The 14897-nt window shown below is 38.7% G+C and overlaps 2 protein-coding genes across 11 annotated transcripts in view; one reads left to right on the forward strand and one right to left on the reverse strand.

Annotated features, from left to right (window-relative positions):
• Positions 1–8588, forward strand: part of RIC1 (RIC1 homolog, RAB6A GEF complex partner 1) — a 145676-nt gene extending 137088 nt beyond the window's left edge. For 5 of the 8 annotated variants that reach the window (XM_070590009.1, XM_070590013.1, XM_070590011.1 and 2 more), the window contains 5 exons: positions 613–899; positions 2018–2209; positions 4184–4364; positions 4514–4702; positions 5541–8588. In XM_070590009.1, coding sequence (XP_070446110.1) covers positions 613–899; positions 2018–2209; positions 4184–4364; positions 4514–4702; positions 5541–5829 — 1138 coding nt within the window. In that variant the 3' untranslated portion in view covers positions 5830–8588. The remainder of the gene's footprint in view (positions 1–612; positions 900–2017; positions 2210–4183; positions 4365–4513; positions 4703–5540) is intronic. The other 3 variants (XM_070590010.1, XM_070590015.1, XM_070590012.1) reach the window with 1 other exon arrangement.
• Positions 8589–10839: 2251 nt separating this feature from the next.
• Positions 10840–14897, reverse strand: part of ERMP1 (endoplasmic reticulum metallopeptidase 1) — a 72096-nt gene continuing 68038 nt past the window's right edge. For 2 of the 3 annotated variants that reach the window (XM_070590019.1, XM_070590017.1), the window contains exons 14-15: positions 14243–14406; positions 10840–14120 (exon numbers count right to left, since the gene is read on the reverse strand). In XM_070590019.1, coding sequence (XP_070446120.1) covers positions 13956–14120; positions 14243–14406 — 329 coding nt within the window. In that variant the 3' untranslated portion in view covers positions 10840–13955. The remainder of the gene's footprint in view (positions 14121–14242; positions 14407–14897) is intronic. The other variant, XM_070590018.1, reaches the window with a different exon arrangement.

A 14897-nucleotide genomic window follows, 5' to 3' on the forward strand; every position in this document is an offset into this window, starting at 1 on the left:
GAAAAATAAACTTATGTTCGCACAACTAATGTGTGGCAAAGCCAAGATCTGACTCTAGGCAGTTGTGCTCCAGTACTGCCTCTCACTGAAACCACCACATTACTGTTACCAAACCAGGTATACGTTCCTGTGAGTAAGGGATAACAGACTGTATTTAGTCAAGTCATTAATTTTTAAAAATCACTTTTATTTTTATGCATCTGCATAACTCACGTTGAAGACTTCATTTCGCTTTGCTCCTCCCTCCTTGGTTTCTTTGATCTGTTCTCCTTCCCTCTTTTCATTGGTCTTTTCAAATAGAGCATTTATTTTTCCTGTTCTTTGCTTCGGCCAGTCACCACCCTCTTCCTGGTTTGGCTTTGTCTCCTGTTTTTTCCTATTCCATGTATCCATTCTACAAATATGTTTTAAGAGCCTGCTGTGTTCCAGGTATTGTTCAACAGGTCATGGTATCATATGGAGGAGAACCCTGATACTTTATATTCCTCTTCAGTCAGAATTAGATCTTGGATCTCTTACCTCCTTGTCAGTGTTATCAATGCTACTGCATAAAAGTATGTGAAGTCTTCCAGTAAAGATTGTTCTTTAGCTTTCTTGTGTTCCTACTTACAGATGGAGCAAAGACAGTGACTGTGCTGAGAACATGTATATTGACATGATGCTCTGGAGACATGCTCGGCGTCTCTTAGAAGAAGTTCGGCTAAAGGACCTCGGCTGCTTTGCAGCCCAGCTGGGCTTTGAACTAATTAGTTGGCTATGCAAGGAACGTACCCGAGCTGCCCGGGTAGACAACTTTGTGATAGCCCTGAAGAGACTCCACAAAGATTTCCTGTGGCCACTTCCCATCATCCCAGCCTCTTCTCTCAGTTCTCCTTTCAAGAATGGAAAATACCGAACAGGTAACGTAGGCTTTGTATCACTTGTACAAGGAGAATTGTATTTTAGTCCAAGTATTTAGACATTTTGCTGTTAGTTGATATTCAGGGAAGGCTTCATTCCAAACTCAGGAACAGATAAAAGCCAACTTTTTGTACATCAGTTGGAACATCCACCATTTGACCAAGGATGTAAATAAGGTAGAACCTATGTCTCTAAGTCTTGTGACCTTGAAGTCTAGTTTATGAATCCAACCATTATTATCTCATGTTATCAACAAGTTGAGAGTTGGCTGGCTATAGTAGCTGCCACACTTATCTTATTGTGGGAAGGAGTCTTGAATTGGATAGTCATGAACCACAAAATAAGCTAAGTATTGATTTACCTGACAGGACTCATTCCAGAGAAATGGTAAAAATGCATCTTTGAGAGCTTTGGGCCATCTTCTAAACAGCAGAGGACAAAGTGAAACTATATTTTGATAAAAGATAAAGTTTTATAGTTCAGGCCTTTTAAACAAGAGTGTTCTGGGGCCAGCCCAGTGGCGTAGCGGTTAAGTTCGCACGTTCTGCTTTGGTGGCCCCAGGGTTCACTGGTTCAGATCCCGGGTGCGGACCTACACACCATGTGTCAAGCCATGCTGTGGCAGGCGTCCCACATAAAATAGAGGAAGATAGGCACGGATGTTACCTCAGGCCCAGTCTTCCTCAGCAAAAAGAGGAGGATTGGCAGCAGATGTTAGCTCAGGGCTAATCTTCCTCAAAAAAAATAGAGAAGAATGTTCTAATTACTTAGGAAAATTTAAACAGAAACCTGTTATTTTGGCATTAGGAAACTTCATGCCATCTTAAGAACCAAGGAAGATCACTTAAAAGATGAACAGAATACAGTTGTGCCTGGTTCTAAGAAGAAATGTGATGATATAGGATGACTGTTAGACGGCATTATGTAGTCAGTCTATTTTGTTACAATCCCACATCCTTGGTTTAATAGGTGGATGATGCAGTGCAGGACAGTAATTGGCTTTGAACTTTCAGTGTTTGGGGTTGAATGGGAGGAGAAGCAGAAAAACTAAACTGGAAATGGCAATGTATGCATCTTGAATTCCCTTTTGTGTTTTGTTTTTGGACCTGTCTTGCAGTGGGAGAGCAGCTGTTAAAGTCTCAGTCAGCTGACCCTTTTTTAAACTTAGAGATAGACTCTGGAGTCTCTAATGTCCAGCGAAGTCAGAGCTGGTTCGGCAACATCGGCCCCACCCATCATGAGATAGACACGGCCTCATCCCATGGACCACAAATGCAAGATGCTTTCCTGTCACCTTTATCTAATAAAGGTAAATGTCATTTTAAATCCTGGCTCTTCTGCAGTTCCTTTGGAGGAGAGCTTATTTATGTACAGCAGCACTTCAGAGATAGAGCTTCACGCTTTTCTTTCAGGGTGTGTCCTTGAGGATTAGCTGTTGCTGGAGAGGGGTGTAGTTACTAGAACAAGGCCAAATTGGCCTTGACTATACTTTACCATATTTATTTTGGATAACTGAAATAGGTAAAATCTCATCCCAGATCAGCGCTAATAGATGAACCTTTGCAATTGATTCTGATGACACAGAAACACTAACTTTGAACCTCAAGTAAGCAAAGGGTTATCCCTGGACAAAGAATTCCATTCTACTCAAAAGTAGACCTGTATCATAAAAAAAATTATACTTGATTATCCTGTATTTTTTATTTTATCAATAAAAATTTGTGGAAATTTTCTTTTTTCTCTTGTGAGTTCGTACATAATCTCCTTAATTTTGACTCTTCGCCTTCAAAGCCTAAATATTTACTGTCTGGTCCTTTACCAAAAAATGTGTGCCAACCTCTGCTCTATAGTAATGGGTAAATTACAAATTGAAGAAGTTTTAAATTGATTTTTGTTGTTTAGGTTTATTTCTGCAGTTTTCTAATGGGCAGGCAGGCATTCACCTGATACTTGATTTTATATCTGTTATTACTATTACCTGAGCTTCTGCTCTGTGCGGAGGCTTATAGCTGCCATTACTTATTTTTTTAACTGTGGTAGAATACATGTAAAATTTACTATCTTAACCATTTTAAGTGTACAATTCAGTAGTGTTAACTACATTCACTTTGTTATGCAACCAACCTTCAGAACTCTTTTCATCTTGCAAAACTAAAACTCTATATCCATTAAATAACAACTCCCCATTCCTCTCTTCCCCACCTACTGGAGGCTACTATTCTATTTTCTGTGTGTTAATTTGACTTTAGATACCTCATATAAGCAGAATCATACAGTACTTGTCTTTTTGTGACTGGCTTATTTCACTTGGCATAATGTTTTCAAAATTCGTCCCTCTTGTAGCATGTATGAGGATTTCCTTCCTTTTTAAGGCTGAATAATATTCCCTTGTATGTATAAACCACATTGTTTTTTTTTTTTTCTAACTTTTTAAAGAGACCATTTCAAACATATTTCAAAAGTAGAGATCATAGCATAATGGACCCCTTACCTCCCCACCCTGCCTCCTACTTCACTTATTACCAACTCATGACCAAATTTATTTCATCCACTTCCCCCCTATATTATTGAACCAAATCCAAGACACGATATATTTTATCTGAATATTTCAGTATGTATCTCTAGACAGACTTGAAAAAAATATATATGTAACCATAATATCATTATCACCCATCAAAAAATTTAACAATTCCTTAATACCATCAAATATCCAGTAATATTTGAATACCAGTTGCTTCATAATGTCCTAAATTTTTTTAATTGTTTGAATCAAGATCCAAATAGGTTCACACATTGTGATTGTTGTTTTTAATTCTCTGACTAGTGATTGTTCTCCTCCCCATCTCTGTTTTATTCCTCCTTGTAATTTATTCATTGAAGAAACTTGCTTCTGTGGGTTTTCTCATAATGTGGATTTTGGTGGTTGCATCTTCATGGTTTAGTTGAACCGTTTCCTCTTTATTTCTTGTAAATTGGTAATTGAAGCTAAAGACTTGATCAAATGATACCTAGAATTTTTTTGGAGGCAGGTAAGGCCACTTCATAGGTAGGAGCATGTTTTGCCATCCAAAGGCACATAATGCCTGGTTATCTCTCTAATGATTAAAAAATGTATATATATCTACCACTGTTAATGTAACATGGGAATCTCAGCAGTGGATTTAATGTTTTGGGTTCAAACTCCTGTGGAGAAATGAACATCTGAGAAACAGCTAATATTTAAAGTTAAAGGAAAACATATTTTCTACGTGAACCTAGTTTATAACTTTTGGCAATTCTTCAGCAGGTGATGAATGCAGTATTGGTTCAGCCACAGACTTGACTGAAAGTAGCTCCATGGTGGATGGAGACTGGACAATGGTGGACGAAAATTTCTCCACACTCAGTTTAACTCAGTCAGAGCTGGAGCACATCTCCATGGAGTTGGCAAGTAAAGGGCCTCACAAATCCCAGGTCCAGCTTAGGTGAGTTTCTCAGCATTTTGAAAGCACAAAATGCCTCCTCAGTATTTGGGCAAATAGGGTACAGGGTCTACTTACCTGATAACGATTGCCCTTCTGTCCATCTGTAGACCTTTCTTAGCATCAGTCATTTTGTTTCTGCTTGTATGTAGGTATTTGCTGCACATCTTCATGGAGGCAGGATGTCTGGACTGGTGCATTGTCATAGGCCTGATTCTTAGAGAATCCTCAATAATCAACCAGATTTTGGTTATTATACAGTCTTCAGAGGTAGATGGAGAGATGTTACAGAACATAAAGACAGGGCTACATGCAGTGGACCGATGGGCCTCTACAGATTGGTAAGTGCTGCTCTCCTTAAGCTCATCATCTTGGCTGTCCTTGGTAAATCCTGCCCTTTCACATTCAGGCTCAGTTCTGGTTCCTTTATTTGGAGATTTTTAGGTTGGGAGAAAGATGCTTTCATATGTTCATTTTTAAGGCTCTTTTCTTTAGTTACCATTCTATACCCAACTATTTAAATGAGTAATGTCCATTTAGATATTGTTGGTCAGTTTATATGTGAATGTATGTCACTGACTTAAGATTGATGCAGTACCAATGATCTTAGACTGAAACTTGAGATTTGTCATTCTGTGGAATTGAAGGTAATAATCTAAAAATCTCTTGAAAAGATAAAAATTTAAGGTCTATGTGTATTTAACATTCCATGGCAGTTACTCGCAAGCCAAAATTAAGAGTAGAGAGTGGAAGTCAGCAGTCTTAGATTCTAGCCCTTTGTCACCAATTAAGTGTGGACTTGAGGCTTCCCTTCCTTGGATCTAGTTTTCCTTCACTGGCAGATTCATTTAGGTTAGATGTTCTCCAAAGGTCCTTTTTCAAGTCTAAAATCCTGTTGGTCCTTAGATTGTAGACTATGATTTTTAACTGCAATACTGAAATAAAGAATGTCAGTCTCTGCTCTTAGTGCTCAGCAACTTGAATCACACTGATGCTATGTGCAGCTCCCCTCTGCTGCCCAGGGCATCAAAGCAGCCTTTCCTCCCTGCGCCTGCTCCCTCCCCCATAGTCTATCACTGACCTTACTGTATCAGTGTTTAGTAGGGATTTATCCATAGCACTCTGTGGAGCCGTCTAAATGTAGCAGATGAGAGCTAATTTCCTTTTTCCTCTCTTTAGTCCTGGATATAAGCCATTTTTAAACATCATTAAGCCACAACTACAGAAGCTCAGTGAGATAACAGAAGAGCAGGTTCAGCTTGAAGCCTTCCAGCCAATAACTGCGGGTAAGACTCCTGAACAGACCAGCCCCCGGGCGGAGGAGAGCAGGGGCTCCTCTGGCCATGGAAGCATCCCCCAGGGTGAGGTCGGAGGTAGCAGTATGGTCAGCCGGAAAGAGGAGGACACAACCCAAGCAGAAGAGGAGGAACCTTTTCAGGACGGGACTTACGACTGTTGTGTATCCTAACAACAGTGGGTACCATCACCAAGGGCAGTATTAATCAGCCGCGTGCAACTGAGGACACTGTGACCTAGGTGGATGATTGAACCAGGGAGAGAACTTAGCTCAGAGACTCTGGTAAGGTATTAGTAAATTTTAACTAACTCTTTCTCTTCTAAGAAATCTCGACTCCATAAAAATGTGATATCAAATAAATCATCTTTCATAAAAAAATTTTTTAAGCTGCAGTGGAAAGTAATAAAGAATATTGTACAGATGTACACAAGAATATTTTGGTTTTATTTAAAGGATGGTAGCTCTTAAACATAGGGAATGTTTTGCCCCGGATGAGCTTACTTTTCACTACTTGATAGCTTCTTACACGTTTTCTGGTTCAGCAAGTGTCCAGACTGCTTTTTAAAAATAAATGTTAAGGTGCTTGCTGTAGCTCATCAGGTACTTGAGCTGCCTGCGTGCCCCTTGGATCAAGCGTGGACTCCCTCCTTGGGCCTCCTGAGTAGATGCCTGCCCTGGCACAACACGTGCTCCGTGGCTTTTCTAGCCTGTTAAATTGCAGTCCTGAAGTGAGGGGAGCTCTTGACCTGTGAGTCAGTGTGCCCGCTGTAGCAAGCTGGAGTCCTGCTAGGTGAGCGAGGGCAGAGGTCTGAGGGGTTCTTACCAATTATGCTGTTAGATACCACTGAACTATTTTGTATCAAAGAACTGTATCTTTTTGTGAATACTCTTGTGTAAATATACTCACAGGCACTGTTCATATTTTTAGGGCTTGTATTATAATTTGTAAGGTTTTATGCTGGATTCTGCATGGCTATAGATACTCACTCTTGGAATAAAGACAGGGCTTGCTCTTTCCAGATATGAGCAGTCTTCATTGGAGGAAGACAGGTTTTTTGGCTTGGTCATAGAGAAATGGTCACACTGATCATGAAATGAAACAGGTTTTGTGCAAATTAATGTTTCTTATTTATTGCTTTTGTAAATTGAATAAAAATGGACTTTTATGTAAATAGACTGCTGAATCCTGCAATATCACGGCTACTAAAAATTAGTATGTAACAAATGCATTCTTCATTGGAACTTTTTAAATATTTTATGTATTTCTAGATATGACAAATTTTAGTTTTCATACATTATGAAAACATAACTGCATACTCAATTGCTTCAGACTAAACACATATCCACTGTATGTACTTCTAATTACCTTATAACAGTATTAATTTAGATAGCTTGTTTGTACTGTGCAATTTGAACAAAGGAATGCAATGTTATTTTTTACAAAAACAAACTTGTTTATTTTTATAATGACAACGTATTTGATGTGGACCAAATTCGTACCACTATGTAAAACAGCCTCTCTCCCCCTAGTGCAATTACAGTTTAGAAATAAAGCTTGGTCCTCTATCCTAGCTTTTTAAAGTAAATGGCTAGATTTAGTTGTCCTAGCCAGGTTTCCTTTGAGGGGAAACTCAAAAATATTTTGAAATTGCTTAATTCAAAATTCATCAAACCATTTTAAATTCTTGAGATTGGTAATTTACTATCATTTACTTTTTACATTTACAAGTGCAATAATTTCACATACTAAAACTCCTGAATGGGTGGAATATGTGATTATTGGTACCTGGTCCTTCTGGTGCTACTTTTATTTAAACCTTTGTTTTAAACCACCTTTCTCTGAATCTTTAGAAAATAATGTTTCCATGTGAGTACACGCAGCCCAGCAAGAAACTAAACTGAAATTTCTTCTCCTTTCCTAGTCCATTAGGAGAAGAACTAGCATTATTTTTGTGTCTGATGTGAATATTGTCAATAAAAATTATTTACCATTGTAAACAGCTGTGATCTTTTCAAATACACTAATATGCTGCTGGGTTCATCTTGCACTCTTTAAAGCAGGGCACCAACAAGTTAACTGTATTCCTGGTGTTAATGCCATGAATGAATCTTTTCTTCTATAAAATACTTGTTTTTCAACTAACAGAAATGAGTGGCCCCAAGGCAAAAAAATGGCAAGTTTACAGAAAATTTCTCTTTGGTAATTTGTCATATACTCTTATTTTTAAAACTTCCCCTTTTTATTTTGCCTTGTTTGGTTCACATATCAACTGTTTAAACCAAGCCATAATTTTAACCAGTGAATTTAAATATTTAGTATAACTATTTAAAGTTTACTAGATACATTTAAATTATTTGCTGATACCAAAACAAGAAATCATTTGGGGGTAGAGTCAACCTGTGCTTGTAATTAAAGTTGCTGCTACTACTGTAATGTGTATTGTTTTGCTTGGTAAAGGGCAATAAAACCATTACATGAACTTTTGTTTATTCATCATCTCAGGTTAACAGCAAAAGTGTATGTATTAAAAGCCACAAAAATACTCTCCTTATATTATTCCACCTCTTAGAGTTTTCCTTATGAAATAACTAGAAATTCAGACCGATTTATTTAAAATTTGTTTATATGCAGAATTACTTAGAATAGGAGAACCAAGAGTTGGCAGCATCCTAGATGCCTGACAGTAGGAGAGTGGAACAGACAGTCCATGTTGATGAAGCAGAAAATGTTGAAAAAATAATTATGCATACCATGATTTCCACCAAACAAAATTTTATATTTAAGTGTAGAGGAGACTAGGCATCATCTCTAATAGGTGGGATTACAAATGATTGTGAATTTTTCCTATTTTCCTATATTCCTAAATCTGCTTTCTGTCTCTATGGATTTACCTATTCTGGACATTTCATATAAATGGAATCTCATAATATGTGGCTTTTTCTGTCTGGCTTCTTTCACTTAGCATGGTGTTTTCAAGGTTCATCTTCATATATCAGTACTTAATTCCGTTTTATGCATAGTATTACATTTGTTTACCCATTCATCAGTTGAGGGACATTTGGGTGGTTTCCACTTTTTGACTATGTTGAATAATGCTACTATGAACATTCATGTACAAGTTTCTTTGTGGACATATGTGTTTAGTTCTCTCTAGGAATGGAAATGCTGGGTCTTCTGATAACAGGTTAATTTTTTGCGGAAATGTCTAACTGTATTCCAAAGTGCCTGTGCCACTTTTTACATTCCCACTCGCAGTGGAGGTGGTTTCCAGTTTCTACCATCAACACTTGTTATTGTCTGTATTTTTGGTTATAGCCATCCGAGTTATATATGAAGTGGTAACTCATTAGGGTTTAAATTTGCATTTCCCTGATGGCTGATGTCTTTTCATGATTATTAGACATTTGTATATCTTTGGAGAAAAATGTCTATTCACATCTTTTGCCCATTTCATAACTGGGTCATTTATCTTTTCACTTTCATGATAACTGTCCTTTGAAGCATAAAAAAAAGGTTTGGTCTTTTTTTTCATTCAAAAGTTTTTCATTTTGGTAAAGTCCAACTTAACATTTGGCTGCTTGTGCTTTTGGTGTCGTATCTAAGAAACCATTGCCTAATCAAAGATTATAAAGATTTATGCCTATGTTTTACTCCTAAGAGTTTTATAGTTTTCTCTCTTACATTTAGGTCTTTAATCCAATTTGAATTGATTTTTATATATGATATGAAGTGAGGGGTCCGACTTTGTTCTTTTGTATGTGGATATTCATTTCCCAGCACCGTTTACTGAAAAGATTTTTTGCTATTGAGTTGTCGAAGATGAGTTGAGTATAAATGTTCTGGGTGTTATTTCTGGACTGTCGGTTGTACTACATTGATCTATATGTCGATCCTTAATGCCAGTACCACGTTGTCTTGATTACTGTTGCTACTTTGTAGGAAGTTTTGAAAGTGTGGTTCATAAGTCATGTTTTTTTTTTTCAACTGTTATGGCTGTTCTGGGTCCCTTGCATATCCATATGAATTTTAGGATCAGCTTGTCAATTTGTGCATGTGAATGTGCACACCCACACACACACACGAGGCAGCTGGCATTTTGATAGGGAATGTATTCAATCTGTAGATCAATTTGGAGAATATTGCCATCTTAATATTAAGCCTTCCAAACCATGAATATGGGATGTCTTTAATTTCTTTAACAATGTTTTATAGTTTCAGGTGTAAAAATCTTGTACTTTTGTTAAGCTTATTCTTTATTTTTGGATTGTTCTTTGTTATTATATAGAAATAGAACTGATTTCTGTATATTGACATTGGCTCCTACAACACTGCTGAATTTACTTATTGTAATAGTTTGGGGGTTTTTGTTGGTGACAAAGATTAGCCCTGAGCTAACATCCACCGCTGATCCTCCTCTTTTTGCTGAGGAAGATTGGCCCTGAGCTAACGTCTGTGCTCATCTTACTCTCTTTTATATGTGGGATGCCTGCCCACACCATGGCTTGATAAAGGTGCCTAGGTCTGCACCCAGGATCCAAACCTGCAAACCCTGGGCAGCTGAAGCTTCTTAGCATGTGGACTTAATTGCTATGCCACTGGGCTGGCCCCTGTAATCATTTTTTTGTGGATTCCTTAGGATTCTCTGTATAGGCAATCATGGTGCCTGCAACTAGAGATAGTTTTAACTCTTCCTTTCTAGTCTGCATGCCTCTTGCCAAATTGCCCTGGCTAGAGCCTCCAGTACCATGTTCACTGGAAGTGGCAATAGTGGACATCCTTATCCTCTTTCTGACTGTAGGGAGAAAGTCTTCAGATTTTCATCAATATATTATGATGTAACTGTGAGTTTTTCATAGATGACCTTTATCAAATTAAGGAACTTCCCTTCTATTATGTTTCTTGAGTGTTTTTATCATGCAAAGGTGTTAGGCTCTGTCAAAAATTTTTTTAGCATCTATTGAGATGATTATATGGTGGTTGTCTTTTCTCTTATTTTCAAGTGTCAAACCAACTTTGCATTCCTGGGATAAATCCCAATTGCTCATGGGTGTAGGGCCAAACTTGGAGAAATTATCAACATTTTTACAAATCAAGGAAGTAGTAGTATCAAAAAAAAATTAACGCACTTCAAAATTACCTTAGATATTTTTCAAATAAAAAAAGACATAAAGAGGCATAAATAAACGTATTCTGGCTTTATTGGCCCTAAAAGAAGGCAAAGTGTATTAGGAATAGAAGTTGTTCAGCTGCTTTACCTTGTGCTGAACTGTTTCCAGGGAATTCACTGGGAAAATGAAATAACTTGCACAGAGATCTTGGACTCACAATTCTATTTTGGGGAGTGGTGGTGCCCTTCCCTTGTGTGGAGATCAGAATGAGTAGCAGGTCACTCTGACTGAAAGACAATTTCTTTTTCCCTCCCTCCCATCCCTACCCACCAATAAAGACATCCTTCTTTATGAGCCCTTCAGTGATTTTCTTTGACAGTGGAGATGATTTAAAACTGCTAAGTGTGCTGAAGCTTAACATTTACCAAGCAGGTCATTAATTTATGTGAAATTGAGCGGCACAATTTCATTCCATGGCAAAAAGGATTCCAGGTGAAGTAAACTAGCACTTCCATGTTGAGTTCTTTGCTCACATCACCCATTAAAATAACATAAGCCATCTAGGTCTTCTACATCAATTATTTTTAAAAAGGCTTTAAAAGGCTCTATAGACTTGAAATAACTTCAAATATGGGGCTACAGGAGAACACAATAAAGATCTGTGTTTCTGTTAACGATACTACCTTAGTATGTTAAAAATTTATTTCAGTAACAGTAAGGCAACAATTAACGAGTCAACAAACCACTAAAAAGAAACGGACAGACATGATCATTCTTCTACAGCTTCCTGAGTCAGCAAACTGGCTTATGGTCCCCTCAGTGGTAACATTTTAGGAATCCTATGATGCTTATTTACATCTGCTAAACTGTGGAAACAAATACTTCATCTAACAACCATTTGGTCTGACACAATGTAAATTTTAAGAAAAGATTTCTTCAAAATCAAAATTCTTTACGCGCTCCCTGAATGTGCAGTACTGTGCTACTTACATTTAAGTTCTGTAAGAAATAATGCATTTGTTTGTTAGAATTTGAAAAGACCCTTTTAGAAATGAGTTATTCAAATGATTAGATATACTCCAAAAAAAAAAAAAAAAGAAAACTAACATTCTTTAATCTGAAACAGTGTGCTTATTAACAGAGCCATAGGTGTTGTAATTACTTAACCATTTCGGGCATTATTAAGCATCTTGTGACAGACCTTGCACAATATCAGAGCTTCATAATGCCAAAGAAAACCAAAACAAAAAAAACTGTTTACAGAGGAAAATAAGCCAAAGGCAAAAAGCGAACCATAATTACTTCTGAAAAAGAGTAAGAGTGTCCTTCCCAAGGGAAAAAAATCACAGGAAACTATTTGTTTTCATACAATGTCCTTCCTCAACACTTGGGATTTTGCTTCCCCCCCCATAAATAATTTCTACTCTATTTCAGAGTCACCACAGGAAATATGCCTGTATTTTTAAATTCATTGAGATGTTTCTAACTTTTTCTCCACAACTGTGATTCTATTCAAGCTTTAAACACTGCAAACCTTATGTACCACCTGACAGATACATGTAGCAGGAGACGCTTGAAGCACTTGAGACTAGTAATAGATGTAGTTTCTACTAAGTCTGGGAAAAGCAATGGCTCCAGTGTCCATGGCTGCAGCCCTGCTGTCTGTATGGGCCCTGTCAGTTTTTAAGGAGTCACAGATTAGGCAGGCAATGTGAGGAGCATGATTAAGAAAGCACAATGTACACATCACACAAGCAGCTTCAAAAAGAATTTCCTCCTGCAACGCACACTTAAAATGCTCTTCTGTTCAGGCGGATCCAAGTGCTACTTTGTTTGTTTTACTATGGCTTTGCTTGGCTGATGCTTGCCCAACTCAAAATTCCTCCAACTTTTTACATTTGTTAATGGAAAAAAGAAAGCTAGTGGAATTTATCACTGATCTCACCAAGCCTTTCCACTGCTGGAGCCAAGAAGCCGTGAGAGGCACTGCTGTGGTACAACCTCCCAGCTACACAGCCATCTTCTTCAAAATGAAAAGCACCTTTAACCTGGGGCTGTCATTGCGCAGGATCTGAACACCAACAGCTGTAGGTATAGTGGTCTCATTCCAGTACAAGCCACACGCTCAAGTCTCAGGAAAGGCAGCTCTTCCAGACAGTAAGTTACTGAGAAACTAATCTGTTCAATTGGCTGGAAAACAGATACAAATAAGGACCCAGTGCATCAATAAAAGGATGCCCTAAAGGATTAACCTTGGATAACAGAAGACTCCTACAAAACAAAGAGAATAAATATTTATAAAATGCCCAGCCTCTCCCCCCGCCAAGAATAGCCACTATGGCAACTCAGTGCTCTGAGGAAGGAAGTTAAGGTTGTGTACTTGCGCAAGCCACCATTCTGAACCAAAAGAGCCTGTGAAAATGCGGAGGGAAATGGAGCTGGACAAATGCTCCTCTTCTCAAAATGATAAGGTGACGCGGAGAACAGAGATGTTTCAGAGGGAAAGAGGCATTGAAAACAACCTCAGGAGGATCACAACGATGGATCTCAGTGCACACTTTCTAGAAGGACAGGAGTCACCAGCTCAGCAAGGTTTCCACATCAGAGGTCATGGGCTTCACTACAGAGATGCAGCGCAGTCTAGAGGCTGCGTGAGGCAGCACAGCCGTCAGCACAGGCTAGGGCCTCAAAAGGCCCATGGTTCTTCCCGAGTCCTTATTTCAGTTGTTTTCTAATGAGTCCGGGGGGAATCATCACCCCAGTGAATGATACTCTACCTCCCATCCACAGACGCAACCAGTGGTCTTGGGCTTTAATTGGAAATGTCATGTCTCATTAACAAATGGTCTTAGACTACCTTCTAGATCCTAAGGGGACAACTATTAAAGTGGTTTGTTGGCTCTTGTCCTTGAGGTCATATAAAATGACATACGTGTGTAGTGGCAGTACCCACATGTGCTTAAGCGCCAGAAAACTGGCATTTTCAAGTTTCAAAAAGGCCATGAATCAGTACCCCACAGCATAACCATTACAGTGCTTGGCCCTGAAGAGTGTTACCCACAAAGCTCTTTGAACATATGCTCATTAAAATTCACTGACTGACGTTACAAACATCCATGAAACATAGGGAGAAACCAGTGTCACATGGAGTATCCCACTGGGCACGTACTTAGAGCTCATCCACAAGATTAAAACACAAAGAGATCGTAGGTGCACACCCAGGCAGAGGGAAATGTCCAGTCTGGGAACTTGTCTCTCAGAGCATCCAGCTGGGAGGATCGCTTGTCTTCCCCAGAAAGATAATGGGCAGCAATGGCGACAGTAACCATTCCTTCAGGCTGTTCTTCCAAGACCTGGCAGAGAAAATTAGTTAGTTCTCTAGTTCTGTGAAGGCAGAATACTGATCCCCAAGGTTCTTACCAAATACCAACTGGGAACCTGATCAATGATACCAGCATTGCTGGGAAAGTCCCACCTGTACTTCTATCCAGAACTGCCATGCAGAGGCCTGAAGTCCATGGGAATAAAATACAAAGTAGTCCCCTCCTTTACTTGTCACTGGGGTGCCATTCCCGAGAGACCACTGAGAAAGTGTTGACCCTTTGTGGGTTCGAACGTAGAATGACATATGGCTTGGTCCTGTGAGATAATAGGAAGGAAGACTAGTTAAAACAGTCTTTAAGAAAGCAAAAAAAAAAAGTAATTAACCTGCCACCCAAACCAGACTGAAGTTCATGCCTTCTATCACTTTAAAGACACTCACTGCAAACCTAATGGAGGTTTGCCAGTTTGGACATTCAGCATATCAAAAAGGGTAAGTAATGAGGTGCAGCAGAAAAGGCGTAGAATTTACAATGAGAAAACCTATGTAAGCCTTGGCCCTGTCGTTTCAACATACAAGAACCTAACATCCAAGAGCCCTTCTTCAGAAATCTAGAAAATAAGCTTCATCTAACCAAGAGAGGACTTCAGAAACTACAGCCAAAGAACTGACAGTGAGAATCTGACTACATCCAAATAGATTACTAAGACAGATAAACGCTGCGGTGAGGGCGGACGACTAATGTGCAAATGTTACATGTAACCGACACAGAGAGAGGGAAGGAGAAACAGAATCAGCAAACTGTACA

Source organism: Equus przewalskii, chromosome 22 (genome assembly GCF_037783145.1).
Source record: "Equus przewalskii isolate Varuska chromosome 22, EquPr2, whole genome shotgun sequence".
NCBI lineage: Eukaryota > Metazoa > Chordata > Mammalia > Perissodactyla > Equidae > Equus > Equus przewalskii.